The sequence below is a fragment of the Ovis canadensis genome, chromosome 1 (genome assembly GCF_042477335.2).
Source record: "Ovis canadensis isolate MfBH-ARS-UI-01 breed Bighorn chromosome 1, ARS-UI_OviCan_v2, whole genome shotgun sequence".
Taxonomy (NCBI): domain Eukaryota; kingdom Metazoa; phylum Chordata; class Mammalia; order Artiodactyla; family Bovidae; genus Ovis; species Ovis canadensis.
Genome location: NC_091245.1, coordinates 152,298,865 through 152,320,797, shown reverse-complemented (window position 1 = coordinate 152,320,797; position 21,933 = coordinate 152,298,865). Strand labels below are relative to the sequence as shown.

General features: G+C 38.0%; 1 protein-coding gene across 4 annotated transcripts in view; it reads left to right on the top strand.

Annotated features, from left to right (window-relative positions):
* Positions 1 to 21,933, top strand: part of GBE1 (1,4-alpha-glucan branching enzyme 1) — a 307,746-nt gene that overhangs the window by 267,349 nt on the left and 18,464 nt on the right. Inside the window, exons 13-15 of one of the 4 annotated variants that reach the window (XR_011254718.1) lie at positions 6,352 to 6,536; positions 8,167 to 9,699; positions 15,267 to 15,350. Coding sequence is in view for 1 of the 4 variants with exons in the window: in XM_069578687.1 (XP_069434788.1) it covers positions 6,352 to 6,536; positions 8,167 to 8,297 (316 nt within the window). In the remaining 3 variants the exon portion in view is untranslated. Of the gene's footprint in view, positions 1 to 6,351; positions 6,537 to 8,166; positions 9,700 to 15,263; positions 15,351 to 21,933 lie in introns of those variants that run through there. The other 3 variants (XR_011254725.1, XR_011254726.1, XM_069578687.1) reach the window with 3 other exon arrangements.

Below are 21,933 nucleotides of genomic sequence, written 5' to 3'. Positions count from 1 at the left end.
AGTCGGTGATGCTATCCACCATCTCATCCTCTGTCATCCCCTTCTCCTCTGCCCTCAATCTTTCCCAGCATCAGGGTTTTTCCCAATGAATCAGCTCTTCACATCAGGTGGCCAAAGTATTGGCATTTTAGCTTCAGCATCAGTCTTTCCAATGAATATTCAGGACTAATTTCCTTTAGGATGGACTGGTTGGATCTCCTTGCAGTCCACAGGACTCTCAAGAGTCTTCTCCAACACCACAATTCAAAAGCATCAATTTTTTGGCACTCAGCTTTCTTTATAGTCCAACTCTCATATCCATATATGACTACCAGAAAAACCATAGCCTTGACTAGATGGACCTTTGTTGACAAAGTAACGTCTCTGCTTTTGAATATGCTGTCTAGGTTGGTCATAACTTTCCTTCCAAGGAGTAAGCGTCTTTTAATTTCATGGCTGCAATCACCATCTGCAGTGATTCTGGAGCCCAGAAAAATAAAGTCTGCCGCTATTTCCACCATTTCCCCATCTATTTGCCATGAAGCGATGGGACCGGATGCCATGATCTTAGTTTTCTGAATGTTGAGCTTTAACCCAACTTTTTCACTCTCCTCTTTCACTTTCATCAAGAGGCTCTTTAGTTCTTCTTCACTTTGTGACATAAGGGTGGTATCATCTGCATATCTGAGGTTATTGATATTTCTCCTGGCAATCTTGATTCCAGCTTGTGTTTCATCCAGCCCAGTGTTTCTCACGATGTACTCTACATAGAAGTTAAATAAGCAGGGTGACAAGATACAGCCTTGACATACTCCTTTTCCTGTTTGGAACCAGTCTGTTGTTCCATGTCCAGTTCTAACTGTTACTTCCTGACCTGCATGCAAGTTTCTCAAGAGGCAGGTCACGTGGTCTGGTATTCCCATCTCTTTCAGAATTTTCCACGGTTTATTGTGATCCACACAGTCAAAGGCTTTGGCATAGTCACTAAAGCAGAAATAGATGTTTTTCTGAACTCTCTTGTTTTTCCGATGATCCAGCTGATGTTGGCAATTTGATCTGTGGTTCCTCTGCCTTTTCTAAAACCAGCTTGAACATCTGGAAGTTCACAGTTCAGGTATTGCTGATGCCTGGCTTGGAGAATTTTGAGCATTACTTTACTAGCCTGTGAGATGAGTATAATTGTACGGTAGTTTGAGCATTCTTTGGCATTGCCTTTCTTTGGGATTGGAATGAAAACTGACCTTTTAAAGTCCTGTGGCCACTGCTAAGTTTTCCAAATTTGCTGGCATCTTGAGTGCAGCACTGTTACAGCATCATCTTTTAGGATTTGAAATAGCTCAACTGTAATTCCATCATATACTATAAAATATATACTATATAGCATAATACATGCATAGTGTATTGCATATATGTGTGTATAGTATATAGCATGTGTGTGTCTTTATAACTGTAAATAACACCTGAGAACTTGTTCAGCAGTTTCAGGATGAATATGTAGTAGGAATAATGAAGGAAGAGAGCAGAGAGGAGATTCTTGACTTATCAACTAGATTTGTTCCATCAATCTGAGTGTCTTGTAGCAAAATCACTTTCACATTCAATTCTGCTTTTTAAGATCTAAAATAGTAGATAATTCAAAGAATGTTGATACTTGGCTTAGGAAGATGTGTTTGTTTTATTACATATATGAATAAATGCATCAACATTGAATTTCCACACTTTAAAGGAAAGGATAATATTGCACCAAGAAACTTTGTGAAGAATAGCCAAGTAGCTGCCTTGAATTCATCCTGTTTACTTGTATGTATACTGAAGAGTTGGGCTGGTCAGTTCCCTCCTCAGAAGGAACTGAACCAGAAATGTTAGGTTTATAGTAATTCTCACCTATTGCTCTTTATGTCATTCTTTCCTGAGCAGCATTGGTAATGGGCATGTAACACTGAAAGCTTCAGCTGCCAGACCTTGTACCAACTGCCTTACTTACCTCATTTGAATCTTAAAAAAGCTGATATGAAACTTATTATGCTATTTTACAGATGAGGAAACTGAGTACTGGAGAGATTTAACTGCGTAAATTCATATTTATTATGAATATTCTTACTTGAATTAAAACCCATGCAATAGAGTCTCATAAAATCCTATTTTTTCCACCTGGGACATGCCATTCTTTTCTCCACTCCCAGTGTATCTGGTCATCTCTTATCTTATTCTTTGAATTCCATGTTCGCTTTCCTACCATTCAACTATTTCCAATATCCGTTGTCTTTTCCACATGGTACCAGAGATATTTTAATAAAAGACCACATCTGAGCTTTGCATTCCCTTACTCAAAAGCAGCTTAAGGTCTGGAGATGATGAGACGTCTCCTAATCTAAACTTCATCCTTCTTGTCTTACCTCTCCTCCTCACTACAAGGCCTATTTTATGGCTAAACCAAAGTCCTGTCTGCATCTCATCTTCTCACTTCAACTATTTGCACCTCCTTCCATTTTCTTGGAATTTCTGTCCATGTATGAGAGTTTGGTCAATTTTTGCATTGTTTCCCACAGTATCCACTTCTGAGCAATATGGTAGAGTGGTAATCAAGAGTCAGTGTGCTAAAATCAGACTTTCTGAACTCATGGGCCCTGCTACTTAATAACTCTCTGTGCCTCAGTTACCTAAAATTGAGACCATAATAGTACCTACTTCAGGGTTGTTGAAAATAGAAAGAATTAATTCATGTGCAATGCTTAGAATAGTGCCTGGTACCTAATAAGCCAACATTAAGCATTTGTTGTTGCTTCTTGGTGGCAGTGATATAACTATCTCCCCCCAAAAAAACTAAAGGAATTGTTTATTAATATTGGAGTCAACTTAGAGAGTCATGGTCATACCAAAGTAAAAGTATTTTGCCTATAGAGAGCCTCAATACAGTTTGTAGGCTATTATATCCAAGCGATCCTATGGCATTTCTAGTCTCTCCCAAATTCCTCACTAGTTGAAATCCCACTAGTACTTGGGACATAAAATTTTCCCCAGACTGGCGGTTCCTTCATTATCGGAAATTAATGTACCTAACCAGGTTACTTCCCTGATGGCTCAGACAGTAAAGTGTTTACCTACAATGTGGGAGACCGGGTTTGATCCCTGAGTTGGGAAGATCCTCTGGAGAAGGAAATGGCAACCCACTCTGGTACTCTTGTCTGGACAATCCCATGGATGGAGAAGCGTGGTACACTACAGTCCAGGGGTTTGCAAAGAGTCGGACAGGACTGAGCGACTTCACGTTCTTTCACTTTCAACCACAGTTCTGGAGGTGCCTCATTTAGCTGGTTGAATGAATGATGGAACCAGCTATGACGTGAGTGCAACATGGACTGATGTGAATCGGGCTCCAGATCCAGTCAGGACTCCTAAGTGCAGCAGAGGGAAGTTCCTTTGCCATTTTTAGACACCATAAAGTAAATAATAGGGCTTCCCTGGTAGCTCAGTTGGTAAAGAATGCGCCTGCAATGCAGGAGACTAGGGTTCGATCCCAAGGTCAGGAAGATCCCCTGGAGAAGGAAATGTCAACCTACTCCAGTATTCTTGCCTGGAAGATCCCATGGAGAGAGGGGCCTGGAGGTCTGCAGTCCATGGCGTCACAAAAATCGGACACGATTTAGCAACTAAACCAAAGTAAATAAAGGCCTGCAGATTTAGAAATATGATTCCTTCCTCTGTCACACAGGCAGCATCATAAAACATATTATTTAGGCTGAATTATTAGAATTTATTGGTTTACTAATTAATTAGTTTACAAATTAGAGTTAGTAAACTCTGGGAGTTGGTGATGAACAGGGAAGCCTGGTGTGCTGCAGTCCATGGGTTACAGAGTCGGACACGACTGAGCAACTGAACTGAACTGAACTGAATCAGAATTAAGGAAGATTTTTGCAGACAGTTTAATTTTTATGAAGCTGCTACAAACCTATTTGTTTATATATTATTTTTATTTTTATGACTATGGTTCTGAACAGTTAAATGTAAACTGCAGTGTTTCTCAGCAGAGTTCACCATTTAAAGCAACTCTACAGTAAGTCATAGTGAATTGCATTATAACTTTTTAGTTTTATTTATTAGAATATTAATGTACTAGCTTATTTTTGCCTTTATTTTTATTGAAGTATAACTGACATAACATTATGTTAGTTTCAGATATACAACACAACTCAGTCTTTATATATATTGTAAAATGATCATCACAGTAAGTTCAGTTGATGTCCAGCACTGTAGCTTCCCTGGTGGCTCAGCTGGTAAAAATCCTCTTGCAATGCAGGAGACCCCAGTTTGATTCCTGTGTCAGGAAGATCAATGGCTACCTACTCTCGTATTCTGGCCTGGAGAATTACATGAACTGTAAAGTCTGTGGGGTCACAAAGAGTCAGACACAACTGAGTGATTTTCCCTTTCACCTTCACCATACATAGTTACAAAAACTTTTTTTCTTCTGATAAGAACTCTCAAGATTCTCTCTCCTAGCTTTCAAATATGCAATGCAGTATTATTAACTATAGTCACTGTTCTATACATTACATCTCTCTTTTTTTTTAAATTTTATAACTGAAAATTTGTATCCTTTAACACTCCACCCATTTTGCCCACCTCTTACCCTCAGGCAACTACAGGTTTGTTCTCTTTATCCATGAGCTTGTTTTTCCCAGTTGATTGGTTGTTGTTGCCTTTTTTAGACTCTACAATTCAGTAAGATCATATGATATTTGTCTTTATTCTGTCACTTATTTCACTTAGCAACTATTTAAATTACAGTAGGACACACTTGGGTTAGCTATGATGCTTTCTAACTCAAAGGAGAAATTTGTGGTTTAAAAAATTGCAGCATTAAAGTAACTAATATACAACTTTTGGAAAGTAGTGTTTAATATTTAGGGGGAAAAAAGAAGCCATAAAGTAAAACTCTGCTGCTGCTGCTGCTGCTGCTGCTAAGTTGCTTCAGTTGTGCCCGACTCTGTGCGACCCCATCAATGGCAGCCCACCAGGCTCCCCCGTCCCTGGGATTCTCCAGGCAAGAACACTGGAGGGGGTTGCCCTTTCCTTCTCCAATGCATGAAAGTGAAAAGTCAAAGTGAAGTCTCTCAGTCATGTCCGACTCCTAGCGACCCCATGGACTGCAGCCCACCAGGCTCCTCCATCCATGGGATTTTCCAGGCAAGAGTACTGGAGTGGGGTGCCATTGCCTTCTCCTAAAGTGAAACTCTAACTTGAGGAAAACAGCAGGAGCCAATCTATTAGACTGCTGCTACTGCTGCTAAGTCGCTTTCAGTCGTGTCTGACTCTGTGCGACCCCATAGACGGCAGCCCATCAGGCTCCACCGTCCCTGGGATTCTCCAGGCAAGAACACTGGAGTGGGTTGCCATTGCCTTCTCCTAAAGTAAAACTCTAACTTGAGGAAAACAGCAGGAGCCAATCTATCAGACTACCAATATATAAATTTGATTTTCAGAATGAAGAATGTGTAATGTGTATGTGTTGTTTTATTTCAATTTTAGAGCCTCTAAGGTTTCTGGTTCTCATCATTACAATGAGAAATAATATTATATGGGTTCCCAACATAGTGTTCTAGGTGTACACATGCACACACATACGCGCATACCCACACATATACCACATATAAATTAAAGATAGAAGTCTAATGGTGGCACATAGATTTGAGAAATAAATGGGAAAAAATGAATAATAAAATTGATGACTTGGGTTTCTGTAGCACCGCAAGTATAAAACCTGAAGTATAAAACGTACTTGCCTAATGGGATAAGGTAGAAAGAACTTTAGATTTTAATGAGAAGAACTAGATTTTAATGGTTGCTTTTCTAGTTACTATCTGTGTGAGGTTGGGAAAATCCCTTAACTGTCAAGAGCTTTGTATTTCTCATCTGTGAAATGGATATAATAGGGAGTCCTTGGAGGATCAAAAAATAATGTACATACAACCTTTGGAAATTGCAAAGCATGGTACAGATTTCAGAGATTATAGAAGTAAGAGATTTCGAAAATGATTCAGAGATTTCAGAGATTATTTCAGAGATGAAATAAGTATGACAGAGATACTGTTTTCAGTTTGCACATGAAAAAAAAAAAAAGAGAGATGTGGAAAAAGGAATATGTGGCCAGGCTGAAACCGGACCTGGGCTTTTGAGTCCAAATGCTGGCAGCATTGTGTGCTTGACTATGCTGTTTCTACACTAGAGTTGTGCATATTTCACAGGGCATAGCTGTAGTAAATTAACCTGAACTGATTTCAAGGACTTTTAAACATTTAATTATTGAGATATCTTAATAAGAAATGCTAATATTAACCAGATGATGTTGATGTTTGTTTTCAAATGCAGGTAATGAATTTGGGCATCCTGAATGGTTAGACTTCCCAAGAAAAGGAAACAATGAGAGCTACCATTATGCACGAAGGCAGTTTCATTTAACTGATGATGATCTTCTTCGCTATAAGTTCCTGAATAACTTTGACAGGGATATGAATAAATTGGAAGAAAGATGTGGTTGGCTTTCAGCTCCACAGGTAAGCTCTTTACTCTCAGTGTTATGTCTTAGTCACCAGTGTTGTACATGCTTAGAATGGCAATTGACCTAAATCTATATGCAGATCTCTTAAACAGCACTCTATTATTCCATGCACAGTGCCCTGTGACATACTTCAGGTTGTCAAAACATGTCACCAAAATCTCCGCAGTAGATAACGAATATCTTCAGCATAATTCCCTGCTTACTTTCCTGGTTAGCTTGTCGTTGTTGTTTAAATTTGGTAATTTTTATTTCAGCTGGTTAAAACTAATGACAAAAGCTCCACATGGAATCCATTTTGGAAATTGCTGTGGAAATATCTTAATTGTTTTGACTGTTTTTTCTTTATATAAATAATTATGCTGTCATAATGAAACTACTTTGACAACATGGAGATTTCTTTATTCTTATTTTCCCTTCCTTTACTGGTCTCTAACTTGTCACTTCAATAGATGCCATTATACCTGCATGCTGTTTTGTATTTTTCATGAGGCTGACTCTCCTCTGGAATTAACGTCTCAGTTTTTCAATAAGTTTTAGAAAATGTAATTAACAGGTGAAAATTTTATACAGGCTTTTTTTTTTCCCTTTGCAAAAATTAGCATATAGTATGTGTTACTTATAATCCATTTACTTTTTACTGGTGCCGTTTGAAATTACTGTTGATGTGTTTTTACTTTGGTGTCTCTGATTTTTTTTTCAATGGTTGAACAAAGGTACTTATACATGCGGGAAGATTGGCTACATGACACGAATGCCCTAATCGCATTTATTCATAGTGCTGTTTCCAGAAGAGAGAGCAAAATGATGCTCCTTTTCAATAGGAACAATGTTGAATACCAAAAGGCATGCTGTTTACTCTAGAGCCTTAGCTCACATTTCTAAATTACCAAGAGTAGTGCTGCTGACACGCATGGAAATAAGTCCTCTCAGAGCTGGGGCCGGAAGTGGGTAGGGTTGAAAAAGCAAAAGCTTCTCTCTGCCTACCGTAAAATGTGATGTAGAAAATAAGAGAGCTTGTAGACGCTGTAATTGCTTTTGAAACTCTCTTTCATTAGACCAAAAGAAAAAAAAAAATGTAGATTTGGAGTTTTGGTTGCTTTTGAATCTGACAAAACCATGCAATACTGTAAAGTTTTTAAGAAAAATTCAACTTCAGAAATCTGGATATAATAACAATGTTACCGTATATTTTGAAAAATAATTTGATGTGCCTTCACATGTTAATCTAGAGACTAAAACAAAAGTCTTAAAGAAAATTCACTTATAAGTAGTTCTAATATACTTACTCACACAGACACACACATAAGTGCTTTCTGTATAACACGGTACTATGTTTTTACTTAAAACCTAATCCTCTGTGTTTTGTTTGAGGTTGGGAATTGGTTAGTGAGATTTGTGTACTCTTTAAGCAATGTTTGAAACTGCTGTTGGCCTTGATATGGCAAAATTTTGATACGGCAAAATTTCAACAGGTTCAAAAAATGTAACATGCTAGCACTTTCATTTTTGGCTTAGTAACAAGGCTGTTAATAAAGACAAAAAGAACCCACAACTTTTTGTAAAGAATTTACTTATAGCAGCATCTGGCTATTATTTGTATATATTCTGTGTGTTAATTCTTCCAGGCCCATGTGAGTGAAAAGCATGAAGACAATAAGATCATTGCTTTTGAGAGAGCTAGTCTTCTTTTCATCTTCAACTTTCATCCAAGCAAGAGCTTTACTGATTACCGAGTTGGAACAACATTGCCAGGAAAATATCCTTTTTGTTACCAGTGAACATGACTGTCATTCAATTTTTATTACATCATAGAGTGTAAGAAAGACTAATGCTGATCTTGGTGACAGTAGCTCTCAGTTTCTTCATCTGAAAGCTGAAGGACTTGAAATAGTTAATGTATCTTTGCTCAGTTCAGTTACACTAAAGTAATCCTGTACTCCATTCTGGCTCTAAAAAGTATGATTATGAACATTCTCTTAAGTAATATTTTAATATTATAATGTGTAGTATAGGAGGTGATTGTTGTTTATTTTTATGAAAATATTTTATAAGTTGCCGCTGAGAGTCATCTCCTTTCCCCTCTCCATGGAATACGTGAGTAAATGGTAGTTGTAAAGATGGCCTCCTTCTCTTTTCTTTTTCCTGTCTTCTAAAATACAAGACATAGCTCACTTTTTGCGGGGGGTCTGAATTGATAAGAAATCAGGGCATGAGAGATGTAAGCAAAGGAAATATCAGAGAGAATGTTTAGATACTGTCTACATTCATTTACTCATCCATTCATTCATTTCACAGATGTTTTATGAGCACCTATTTATTGAACACCTGCATGCCAGCCCTGTGTGAGGTGCTGGAAACACAGGAATTTTCCTGGCAGATACAGTCACGGCCTTCATCGAGCTTTTAAACTAGTGAAGAAGACAAATATTAATCATTTGAAGTGTGATCCTTGTTACGAAATGAAACATGCATGTTTGAAAGAGTTTAGGACTTACCCAATCCATGGGGAAAAAAGCAACAGATTCAGGATGTAGTAATAACAACCCAGCGCAGATTTTTAAACAAGCAGGAGAAAGAATGTGTTCTTCCCCTGAAGCCCTGATAGTGATTAATGTCTGCCACTGGAGGAAGATGCCTGATGCCAGCATGATCTCTTATGAGCCAGGGTGTCTCTAGCTACAGTAAAAGAAACCCCCGTATTCAACTGGCTCAAGCAATGAGGAAAAGTGCATTTTGCCGAACAATGGAAGCCCTGAGATCAGGTAACCCCAGCACTGTGACAGTATCATCAGGTTCCCTGGTCCGCTGGCCTTCCCACTTCCAACTCTCAGGGTGCCAGCAGCGTCCAAAGGGTGTCACCTGATAGAGCTGCAAGACAACAGCCTTGGTTCCAAATGTCACCTTCAGACACAACAAAAGACAAATAGATTTGTATGGTTTTTAGGAACTAAGTCACTTTAGCAAATTTCCTTTGTATTCCATTGACCAGAATTCAGTCACTTATCCCCAAAGAAGTGTTTAGGGAGGAGAATGCTTTCCTCATGAGTAGCTTAATCAGGAATTACCCCCTGAGTCTCCAGGAAGCGACCTCCTTGGGGAAGTGGTCGTCCAGACAGAATGTTTCTCTGGCCGTAAGGAGGAAAGAGCCACGATGTCCGGTGAGTAGCAGGCTGGTGCTGCTCAGGGACCCTGGTGCTGCTCAGGGACGCTGCAGGTGGTGAAGGATGTTCCCTGTCTTCTCTCTGCTCCTCCCCAATCACCCCATCCCCTAGGACATCAGAGCATGTAGGAGGGAAGGCTATTGCTGTGGCTAAATATGCCCCAGTTAACACAGAGACTGCTCAGATCATGGAAATCAGTGTCACGGGGTTGTCTGCCCTGAAGAAGAACTGTACTGTTCAGGAGGCAACTGTTCTTACCGTCTCCTTGAAGGAATACAAACAGCTGCTAGACATGTAGCAACTCATACATAAGCCTTCTCAGTGACAAACTGCTCAAGTATTAAACCCTAGACTAGATCCTGCGGTATCTAATGATGGCATGTCATCAAACTGTAATTTTGATTATTATTAAACCAAAATGCACTTACAGAACACTTGGAGTCTACTGCAGTGTTTGGTAGTTAAGCACTGCCCTTGACCCTTAGTCGGAGAGAAGAGATTTGTAAACCCAAGCTAAGATGTAAGGCACAATGCAGTACAGGGGATGAGGCAGGAGTGTTCCATGGGACAACAGAGGGGAAGTAAAAGAAAAAGAAATAAATGCGAGGGTGGGGGTGGAAAGAGAAACAGAGATTGAGTATTTGATTGACTAATGAGATTTTTAAGCCTAGATCCCAGAGAGAGAGAGAGACAGAGATGATTTGTAGACTAATTGAATAAGAAAAGACCTTAAAGCCTGGACCTTGAGAAATGGATAAAATTATGGTAGAAAAAATTGAGGAAGGTCATTCCTGCTGTTGGAAATCATAGCCTATACTTAGATAATGGACAGTACAATAGATTAATTGGGAGAATGACGACCCAAAAAGTACTTGGAGATTAAACTGAAAAGATATATTGTGATCACATAATAGAAGATTTTAATTCCCTTTTAACTAGTTTAGGGTTTTTGTTTTTTTGTTTTGTTTTGTTTTGTTTTGTTTTGGAGTTTCATTAGGATCACTAACAAATGGAAATAATAGAATTTCAGTGATGTTGTTTAGGAGAAAAGCTTGGCTTAAGCTACGCTGAACTCCTGTCTGAAGTCTGTGTGATTTAACAAATATTATTAAATGAAATACATATAATAATATAATATATTTTATTAAACAAAACCCACCCAAAAGTTAATTTCATTTTGTGATACAAAGTTACACTGTATGTGAAAGTCTAGTTTGGCTTTGATACACCTTGCCACAAATTGAATCATTCAAAACTTAGCAATTTGTTTGAATGTCTAAAAGCACCTTTTATACAGAAGTTTTCCATTTTAATAAACACTGAACACTTCATATTAGTGACCACAGAAAATGGACACATTATGTGTTGTAGTGATATACACATCTTGGAAAATTGGGCCATATCTTCATAGAAGGCATAGTTGCAGCCTCAGTCATCTGTTGCACCTCTAAGAGAACCTTGAAAATATTGTTGCTTCTTTTATTACAAGGATTTTGTCTCCTGCTGATCTGTGTCCACTTGGGCCTTATTTACTCTGGCTGCCTTTCTCATTCCTCCCTTTCTGTCAACACGCTGTAACTAATTCCCATATGTTATTGCCTCCTCTGAGGACATTTGCATTTTAATAACCAGTCTCCTTGAATACTCAAAAGTATGCTGGACCTAATGAACTAGATATCTAATAGAATATTTTTTAAATAATGAGTATTTTTTTTAGAGAGCAAGAGAGCATTTCCAACATACCTGAAATAATACTTTCTAATTAGCTACATATTAATACTGTCAGCCTTAAACCTTAGCTTGAAATTATAAAATCTTCTGGATTTTGTGATGGCTTGTACTCTGATGACCCAGTTCAGTGCAGAAATCCCATCTATATATTCCTCTGCACATCATAGCTGTCATTAGGACACTTTCCAGTCCTATGACTCTCACTGTTTCACAAGGTAAACAATTCAAGGTTTGTTTTCTGTTGTTGTTTTTTTAAATGTAGCCTTACATGTCAATGTATTATATCTGTACTCTGGGGCAAGTGCCTGTTCTACATGACAGCTATTCAGATCACCCAGGCATTTAAGTTGTTCCTCGCAATACCACCTCTCCCTGGTCTTCCCTCTTCCAGACCAAAAATACCTCTGGTTTCTTTCATAGATTCTTGTGATGCTTTCCAGACCTGTTAGCATCATGTCTCTCTTATCAAAATGTACCCAGTATTCTTCACTTTCCTCTTTGTTGTGCTTCCGGAACAGCAGAATATTCCAGATAACGGTCTGGCAAGTATGGCATCGAGTGCCCCATTACCTCCTCTTGTCTTGAGACTGCTGTCTCTCGTCAATGGAGTTAAAGTTACACCGGCTTTTCTGGCAACCATCACATTTTTTGCTCTTATTCACATTCATATAAAAAGTTTTAGTTTTCTTTTCTGTGTACTTGTATTATAACATATCTCCCTTACTCTTTATTTATTCAGCTAATTTAATTACAATCCCAAATTTAATATTGAGCATGATTTTTACCTCTCACTTGTTAATAGACAAGATAAGAGAGTACTAGAATATTAGTGATATGATTGTACCACCTTCCCTGAGCAGTAGATAGATCTCTTCTTTCAGCTTCTTCTTGTTTCTTGCTGAGCTTACACAGTCCTTTTTATTATCCTTAGCATTGTACAAGTCTCATTTCTTTTTGGTCTTCCATCTTTCTGACTTTATTCTTATACCTTTAAACAACATTGTAGTTCAGCATTATAGAATCATTTCTGGAATAGGAAGTGCAAAAATATTGGTATTTCTATGCTGTAGTTTCTGACTTTACCAAAGAATTCTATGCCATTGGTATTTCCAACTACCGAGCCAGTGAATTGAATACAGATTTCCTCTGTGAAGGATCCACAGAGGCAAGATTGGATGTGTTAATCAAGTCAAGAAATTCATCAAATTTTTAATTCCCAGGAAAGCAGGATTTGGTACCAGAACAAATTTAAAGTTTCTAAAGAAGTCATTTGAACTTCCTCTGTCACTATGAAATATAAACCTGCAGTTGGTAGCATGTCTGAATTCTTGAATAGTTCCATTTTTTGAACCTGTGTATCCTATATATCAAATAGCAAGACATCAACTTTCACTCATATCTGTGTAGAATATGAGCTGACTGTCTTTCCAAGAAACTGCTGTAAAGGGAGCTATTTTGGGGGCAATGCCAGGCAGAATAGAAGCAACACTTTAAGAGTACTTTCAGCTGTCACTTCAAAATAAGATGATAAATTTGGAAGGTTGAAGGGGCATCTGCTTTGTATTACTAAGGTTTTGAACCCAGTCTTCATGGTGACTACTAAAGGACATATTTTCGTTTCTGCAAAAGGAACATGCAGGATTATTCTAGAAAACAAACAAACAAAAAAAAATAGCAACAGTAAAATTACTTTGCCGGTGCACTGTCTCGCATTTGTCTTTCTATCCACTAATCTTCAGTGTAATAGTCACCAGTGTTCTTCCATTCAGTGGATAGTAATGTGAGTAAAACAGAACTGAGACCCAATGTACTGGCTAAGGAGGTACATTCATAGTTACATGCTCAGGAAGACAAAATGCTGTACGATGTGGTATATTTGTTTATGATTTTACATTGTTTAGCTGGGTAGAAAGTACAAGTGAAAGTGAAGTCACTCAGTTGTGTCCGACTCTTTGTGACCCCATGGACTGTAGCCTACCAGGCTCCTCGGTCCATACGATTTTCCAGGAGTGGGTTGCCATTTCCTTCTCCAGGACGTCTTCCCGACACAGGGATTGAACCCAGGTCTCCTGCACTGTAGGCAGACGCTTTACCGTCTGAGCCACCTAGGAAGAAACATAATTCCCTTTATAGTATCAGAATCAGTATTTTATTTCTGTGGTCACATTTCTTCACTTAGACCATTATCAAATCAATGTTGAATCAAAAGGAAGACTGCTAAACCCCGAAGGGCAGACTCTTTCTACCCAGCTAAACTCTCTCTAATCCATTTTGAGTAACACAAATGATGATGCCTCATTTTGAGGGATGTAGGGGGGAAGTGTGGGTATAGGGGATCTCTTTTGAGGTCCTTCTGTTTGCTAGCCATTAAAAAAAAATCTAGTTTAATATTTCTAGGTGCCCTGTAAGGTAGGTGTGTTAGATTCATGTGACCGAACAGGAAATGCGGGCTTTATATAACTAACTTCCTCTAGCACATGACTGGTGAAGGATGAGCAGTGTGTTACAAAGCCCATGTTCTTCCTCTTTCTGTCCATTCATGGTGCATACACGTGGTCGGTGGTGGCAGTAACAGTGACATGAGCAATGCTGATTTATTTCTGTAATGTTCAAAGTGATTTTGGTATAGTTCTGAGAGAACAGGCAGCATGAGAGAATCATACACAATCTCATGGCATGAGCTTTTCTCCTATCAGGTTCCATCAGTACCTCACCATCACCCTCTGCAAATTTTTCCCAACAAATTCTTCCCCATGACCCCTGTCATCATCATCCAAAAGAAAAGAAAAAAAAATTATTTTTAAAGAATAGAACATGAAATAATTGACTCAGGTCAATTACTGTGATTTCTCTTCATTCTGGAGGAGAATATAAATGTGCTGTAGTTCTTTGTTCAAAGTGAGACTCTTCTGGTACATCACGTCAATTAAGTTTACTGTGAAATATTCATGTAAGTGTTAAGCCCTCATAGATCATTTATAAAGTATGTGTCTTGGTAGATACAGATTCTTATCACTCCAAGAGCATAAACAACACCAGTATCCAATGTTTTCAAACCTTTTGTCAGCATGCTGTTGAGGTGGGTGTGGGAATAACAGTGTAATAGCAGCCCCCTTTCCAAATGGCTCTTCAAACTGTTACAATACTGCAATGTTTAGAGGAGTGATCATCAAGTATGGCTTGTGAAGACTATGTGAATACAGGCCAAAAATATTTAAAACTAGGGGAACAGATGAGTAAATAGTTGGATCTGACTCAAGATCTTTGCAATATTTTCATTAAACTGCTGCAAGATGTACTTTTTAAAATGTAAATTCAGACACTGACATTTGCAACCTCTACACAGAGTTTCTTATGAGCAAATAAGGTCACTTGGATGATTCACTGAAGTGTGATCACTGAAGGCAGAGATGTGGCTGTGAGTTGCTTAGTTTACAGGAGCCTTTGAAGCATGGTTATATAACGTTCTGTGTTCATTAGAATCTGGGCTTTGTGCAGCAAATAAAAACAAAGTACTTAATTTAGAATTAGCTAGATGGCCACATTCTATTCAGATTTGATATGTAAAGGTTAATTTCTGGACTAAAAATGTAGAGCTTAACATTATACTTTTCCGCATTTACCAAGTTTTGATTTAAAAAATTTTTTTAAAGAAATATGTGTTTCTGATAAAAGATCTATATAGTGACTTTGAACACATTTGCATATGTGAGGAGAGAGAAAGTGTGTGCTTTTCCCCTGTGTGGCCATATAGTGATGAAGCTCTTTATGTGAACAGGGGCAGATAATCCTACTAACAGTGCTGTATTTAAGTCCCTCTTGTTTTTCAGTAGCTCCACTATGGATATATACTCATGGCCTTGGTTCTCCTTCTTCAGTTTCAAGATGAAAGTGATACTGCTAAACATTACCTAGAGGTACTTTCAGTAATTTTTCATTGTCAAACCCGGTCCAGAAATCACTGAGATTTAATGATAATAACAAATGTGTAACCCCACCTCCACTGGCAATAAAGAGCCTATGATTTAGCTTCATTTCTCAGAAATTTGAGATGAGTCACAAAGTAAGAAAAATATTTTGTAACTGATGTAACGCTTCAAGATTGGCTTAATATATATTCATAAGACTATAGGCAGTAATGAATAATGAGTGAGCCCTTACTACACACAAATGTTTTCAGATTTTTTTAGTAACTGAGTGCTATTCAGTGTCTCAGTGCTTCTGAGACATTCAACACCATTTCTGTTTTTGGTTCATAGCTCAATTGCCCAGTGATGGTCTCCTCTGGTTCCAGAAATTCATCTAACAATAGCTCAGTCAAGATTTCCCTTCTCTGTTTCTTGTCCTTCTGGGTAATAAAGAAATCAGAAATACTATTGCATTCTATAAAAACATTACATTCTCCCCTGCGAGTTGTAGCACTAATAAGGGGAAAACATTGGTTCCTAGCATAATTATTTTTTACCAGTTTGTGAAAGGAGGCATTCAGTTCAGTTGCTCTGTCATGTCTGACTCTGTGACCCCATGGACTGCAGCACACCAGTCTTCCCTGTCCATCACCAACTCCCGGAGCCTGCTCAAAATCATGTCCATTGAGTCGGTGATGCCATCCAACCATCTCATCCTCCGTTGTCCCCTTCTCCTCCTGTCTTCAATCTTTCTCAGCATCAGGGTCTTTTCCAATGAGTCCGTTCTTTGCATCAGGTGACCAAAATATTGGAGCTTCAGCTTCAGCATCAGTCCTTCCAATGAATATTCAGGTATTATTATATGGAAATTGACTCCAAGATACTCGGTAAGACTGAGTATCTCTCTTACCTGCATATTAGCAATTATATTTTTACTTGGAATGTATGAGGTAAATATAAAACTAAATTGTTGATGGAAGGATGGATGGATGGATAGATGATGATGAAGAGAGAGATGGGCAGATGAGTGGATGATGAATAGATGGATGGACGGACGGACGGATGGATGGATGGGTGGATAGATGGAGGATAGGACTCTCAAGGTGGAAAAGCTCTGAAGCTGTTTAAAATTAATTAATTAAGACACAAAAATTTATATAATGCATTGCTTTCCCCTTAGAACAGATATTTAATTAAATGGTAGAAAGGAAAAAGTTGATAAACTATTATAAATTCCATACATCATGATTTTGTAGATTTTAAAATTATGGAGTCTGCTGTCAGAATACTTACTGAACAAACTTTCATAATAAGATCTACCATCTATTCCAAACTTTTTACATTTTGCATGCTACACGCACTTTACACTTACTATCTCATTTAGTAATTTTTTTTTTCCTTTCCTGTGGAATAGCATTGCAAACTAATGGATGGAAAGCCACAATGAAACATTGGCCTGAAAGGTTTCATATCTGGCTTTCTTTTTAAATAGTCTTTTATTTAATCAGTCCAGAACAGATTGTTCTCTTCTATTTTGAAAAACAAATTATATTTATCACCTTTATATCTGATGACATCTTTTTTTAAATAGAGCATTCATTATCTACAATAAGTCTCTATGTTAATTTACCTTTTACTTCTGGGTCTCTGTAGAAATTAGCACCCCTCCTCCCGCCTTCCCCCCCCCCGCCCCCCCGAATATCTCCTGCCTATAAGAAAGCTGCTTGGTTCTTCGGTAAGTGAGATGTTTTTATTTTCACCATTTTCTATTAAGCTTTTCTAACTCAGAATCTCACAGGGTCAAACTGAGGGCTCAGTGTTTCATTTAAATGTGAAAATGGTACCATGAATATTCCACAAGATTTCTTAAAATCCATGATATAATTACTGATTCCCTATAACAGTTTAAAGGCTCCTAAGGATATATGGATGCTATAGCCAAAAGAAAGTTATCTTTTTCCAGAGAAAAGTGGAAAAAGTAAAGCCATGAACAATGTGTTCTCAGAAACAGTGGTTTCAGTTATAACCCTGTGTAAGAACCATTTCTGGTTCTATTAATGTGGTATCTTAGCCTAATAATGGAAAAATGCCTAATTCCTATTTTATTTGTTAAATTTATCTGCGAAACTTCCTGATATTCTTGGTAGTTACATGATATGAACTGTTGAATAAGGAAAGCATTCTTTTAGATGTTATCAAGTAAAATTATTTAATTAATGAATGTGTAACTTAAGCTGGTCATATTACCTTTCGTTGTTGTTGAGTTGCTAAGTCATGTCCAACTCTGTGACTCCGTGGACTGTAGCCCACTAGGCTCCTCTGTCCACGGGATTTCCCAGTCAAGAATACTGAAATAGGTTGCCGTTTCCTTCTCCAGGGGATCTTCCTGACCCAGAAATTGAACCCGCATCTCCTGCATTGCAGGCAGATTCTTTACCACAAGGGAAGCCCCATTACCTTTTATTGGCAGACAATAAATGTCTATTATAGGAACACTAGTTGAAACAAAATTATTTTCTGTCTGTAAAATAATAGCCATTACTGTAATTTTTCTGATAAGTGCTTTATTATTTTTGTTTTTGTATGCCTAGTCACTTCGGTCATGTCTGATTCTTTGCAACCCTATGGACTTAGCCCACCCTCCAGGCTCCTCTGTCCATTGAATTTTCCAGGCAAGAATACTGGAGTGGGTTGTCATTTCCTGTTCCAGGGCATCTTCCTGACCCAGGGATCAAACCCATGTCTTGGGTCTCCTGCATTTTCTGACAGTCTTTACCACTGTACCACAAAGGAAATCCCCTTTATTATTTAGGGAGAGTCAATTATCAGTCCACTACTTTTGCTTCTAACCCTCTTCCTTTTTGTCCAGTTAAGGAAAGCAAAGGGAAAATTAGTTTCTATGGTGGTAGCATTCTTTTCTGATTCTGAAACATTCTTTTCTTCAGTTTATTCTCTTACCCTAACGTTTTTATCTCACAAAAGCTCATGTTACTTGTATGATAGTAGGTGTTTCTGGGTCTCATATTTGTAAAACTTGAGAAATATGCTCTTATTACTCTGTTGTTCAGTCACTCAGTCATGTCTGACTCTTTGCAACCCCATGGACTGCAGCACTCCAGGCTTCCCTGACCTTCACTATCTTCCAGAGTTTGTTCAAACTCATGTCCATTGAGTCGATGAGGCCATCCAACCATATCATCCTCTGTTGCCCCCTTCTCTTCCTGACTTCAAAATTTCCCAGCATTAGGGTCTTCTCCAGTGAGTCCACTCTTCACATCAGGTGGCCAAAGTATTGGTGCTTCAGCATCAGTCCTTCCAACGAATATTCAGGACTGATTTCCTTTAAGATTGACTGGTAGATCTCCTTGCTTTCCAGTGGGAATCTAAGAGTCTTCTCTAACACCACAGTTCAAAAGCATCAATTCAGCCTTCTTTATGGTCCACCTCTCACATCCATACATGACAAGTAGAAAAGCCATAGCTTTGACTAGACAGACCTTTACTGTATCTGCTTTTTAATATGGTGTCTAGGTTTGTCATAACTTTTCTTCCAAACATCAAGCATCTTTTAATTTCATGGCTGCAGTGACCACCTGCAGTGATTTTGGAGCCCAAGAAACTAAAGTATGTCACTGTTTCCATTGTTTCCCAGTCTATTTGCATGAAGTGATGGGACCAAATGCCATGATCTTATTTATTTGAATGTTGAGATTGAAGCCAGCTTTTTCACTCCCCTCTTTCACTTTCATCAAGACGCTTTTTAGTTCTTCTTCACTTTCTCCCGTAAGGGTGGAGTCACCTGCATTCCTGAGGTTATTGATATTTCTCCTGGCAGTCTTGATTCCAGCTTGTGCTTCATCCAGCCCTGCATTTTGCATGTTGTACTCTGCATAGAATTTAAATAAGCAGGGTAACAATATACAGCCTTGATATACTCCTTTCCCAATTTGCAACCAGTCCGTTGTTCCATGTCCAGTTCTCGCTGTTGTTTCTTGACCTGCATACAGATTTCTCAGCAAAATTTCTCAGAAAAAATTCTTTTTCAGAATTTTCTGCAGTTTGTTGTGATTCACTTAATCAAAGACTTTCCCATAGTCTATAAAGCAGAAGTAGATTTTTTTTTTAATCCTCTTGCTTTTTCTATGATCCAGTGGATGTTGGCAATTAGACCTCTGATTCCTCTGCCGTTTCTAAATTTAGCTTGTACATCTGAAGTTCTCAGTCTACTCTTGAGGCCTCACTTGCAGATTTTTCAGAATTACCTTGTTAGCATGTTAAATGAGTGCAACTGTGCAGTAGTTTGAATAATCTTTGGCATTGCCCTTCTTTGGGACTGTAATGAAAACTGACCTTTAAAATGCAATACTTGTTAAATAACTATAAAAATAAATAATTACGTCTACATAGAATTCGATTCAAAATGTGCCAGAGTTTTTACTCATTAGATTGTGTAAGTTATCTTTATGTTTGACTATCACAGCCAAAACATTTGTTGATTTTGTTTTGAATTGTACAAAAATGCACTTTGCAAAAACAACTCAGCAGCTTACTCTTTCCATGTGTAATTCTCTTCCACATCTGCCTAGTAAGATTAAACCAATATGATGGGTTTATAGATGCTTGTAAAGTACTATGCTAGATTTATTATACCCCTGGGAAATACATATATTAACAATCACGTAATGTGAGTTTATAGCTCTTTCACTCAATGTTTTTGATGCCTATGGAGAAATGTTTACTTTGAACCTTTCCTCTCACAATGCTTAACCTAGGGAAAATTTTGATAGGCATGGGCTATGTGCCCAGAAGTGCTCCGAAATGACTCAGCATAATGATGCATGTTTGGGCACATACACACACATCCACAAACTCCAGTAGGCTTTGCTTGACACTTTCTCAAGGGAAGCTAGCTCAGCGCCTTCTCATTTACCTTTCTAAAGCACCGAGTAAGCCCTAAGGTATTAGATTTTCTATTTGGTCTTAAAAATTAAAATATAAAGAAGCATATATATTGACTATGGTAGTGGTGGTTCTTAGTCACTAAGACATGTCCATGTCTTATGATCCCATGGACTGTGGCACAATAGGCTCCTCTGTCCAAGGGATTTCCCTCACAAGAAAATTGGTGTGTACCAATATATTGATGATTCATTACCACTAATAAGTTCTGACTTCAAATATATCAAAAGGATGTTTCTGCTACCAACACTAAATGAATCAGCCTTTAAATGGTTAAGTATTTTAATGTTCATTTACTTTGCAGACTTTAACTGGCAGATGGTGGTAAAGTGATAGAAAATATTATACCTAAGTGCATATCCTGGCCTTGCCAAATTATATATATATATATACATATATATATAATGTACATATATATGTGTATATATATGGTTTCACAAGTTACTGTGATGTTCAGTGCTTAAGTTCAGTCATCTGTATAAAGAAAGCTCACCAGTCAGGTTGATAATACAAGTCTTTGAGTATATGTCAGCTTTAGTGAACATGTAATCATTTACCCACTTCAACTAAGAATTATATAAAATGTCTATCTCCAGGGCTCATACCAATCAGTTATTCGCTTGAGAACTAATTGCTTCAAGCTGACATGCAGTCGTTTAACTGTTGTGACTATTCTAAAAAGAAAAATCTTTTAAAATGTCTCAAGTAAAATTTTATAATGAAGTGGCATTGTGTTAAAAGTTATATTGTACAGATCTGTACAGATAAAACAAGGGAAGAAACTCAAGGTTATTTTTTATGACTGAAGTAGTATTAAATTATTTCTTAAAGTTTAGCGAAAGTACTCATAGATCAAAACCCAGGGAGGAGACTGCAAGAGGAAAATAATGCAAAGAAGATCCACTCAGTAAATATGCCAGGTATTAATCCAGGTCCTAGGTAGAGGGGAGGAGGGGGCCTGTAGAGAAGGACAACTCTCTTATAGAGATCTATTTAAATTAAAGAAAGAGAACAAATATAATAATTAAATTTATAGGATGATGAAAGTGGATAATGCTATGTTGAAAAATGGGGGCAAATGCAAGAGGGTGTGTTGTGTGCTTAGTCGCTTAGTCGTGTCTGAATCTTTGCGACCCCATGGACTGTAGCCCACCAGGCTCCTGTGTCCATGCAATTCTCCAGGCAAGAATACTGGAGTGGGTTGCCATGCCTCCCTCCAGGGGATCTTCCCAACCCAGGGATCGAACCCAGGTCTCCTGCATTGCAGGCAGATTCTTCACCAACTGAGCCACCAGGGAAGTGTTTAATTTTCAGTTAAGATGTTCAGAGTAGTCTTCTCAGTCTTTCTTAAAAGCATGAAGATCATTAAAAAAATAAAATAAAAATTTTAAGTGTGTAGTCCTCAAAAAGGCCAAGGTACTGTCCAGTTAAGCTTCAGTGTTCAATCTTTTTAAATAACAGGGAAATTGTTTAGATTCTAGTGAGAATAGAGTCATGGAGGAAAGGAAGGGGAATAAAGGTCAGAAAGAAAGAAAAGGCCAATTTGGATTAAAAAGTAAGAGACTAAGTTGACATACTTTTACATTTTTCATCACTTAAGCTAGCAGATTAAATGGTCCAGGGCCAATAATAA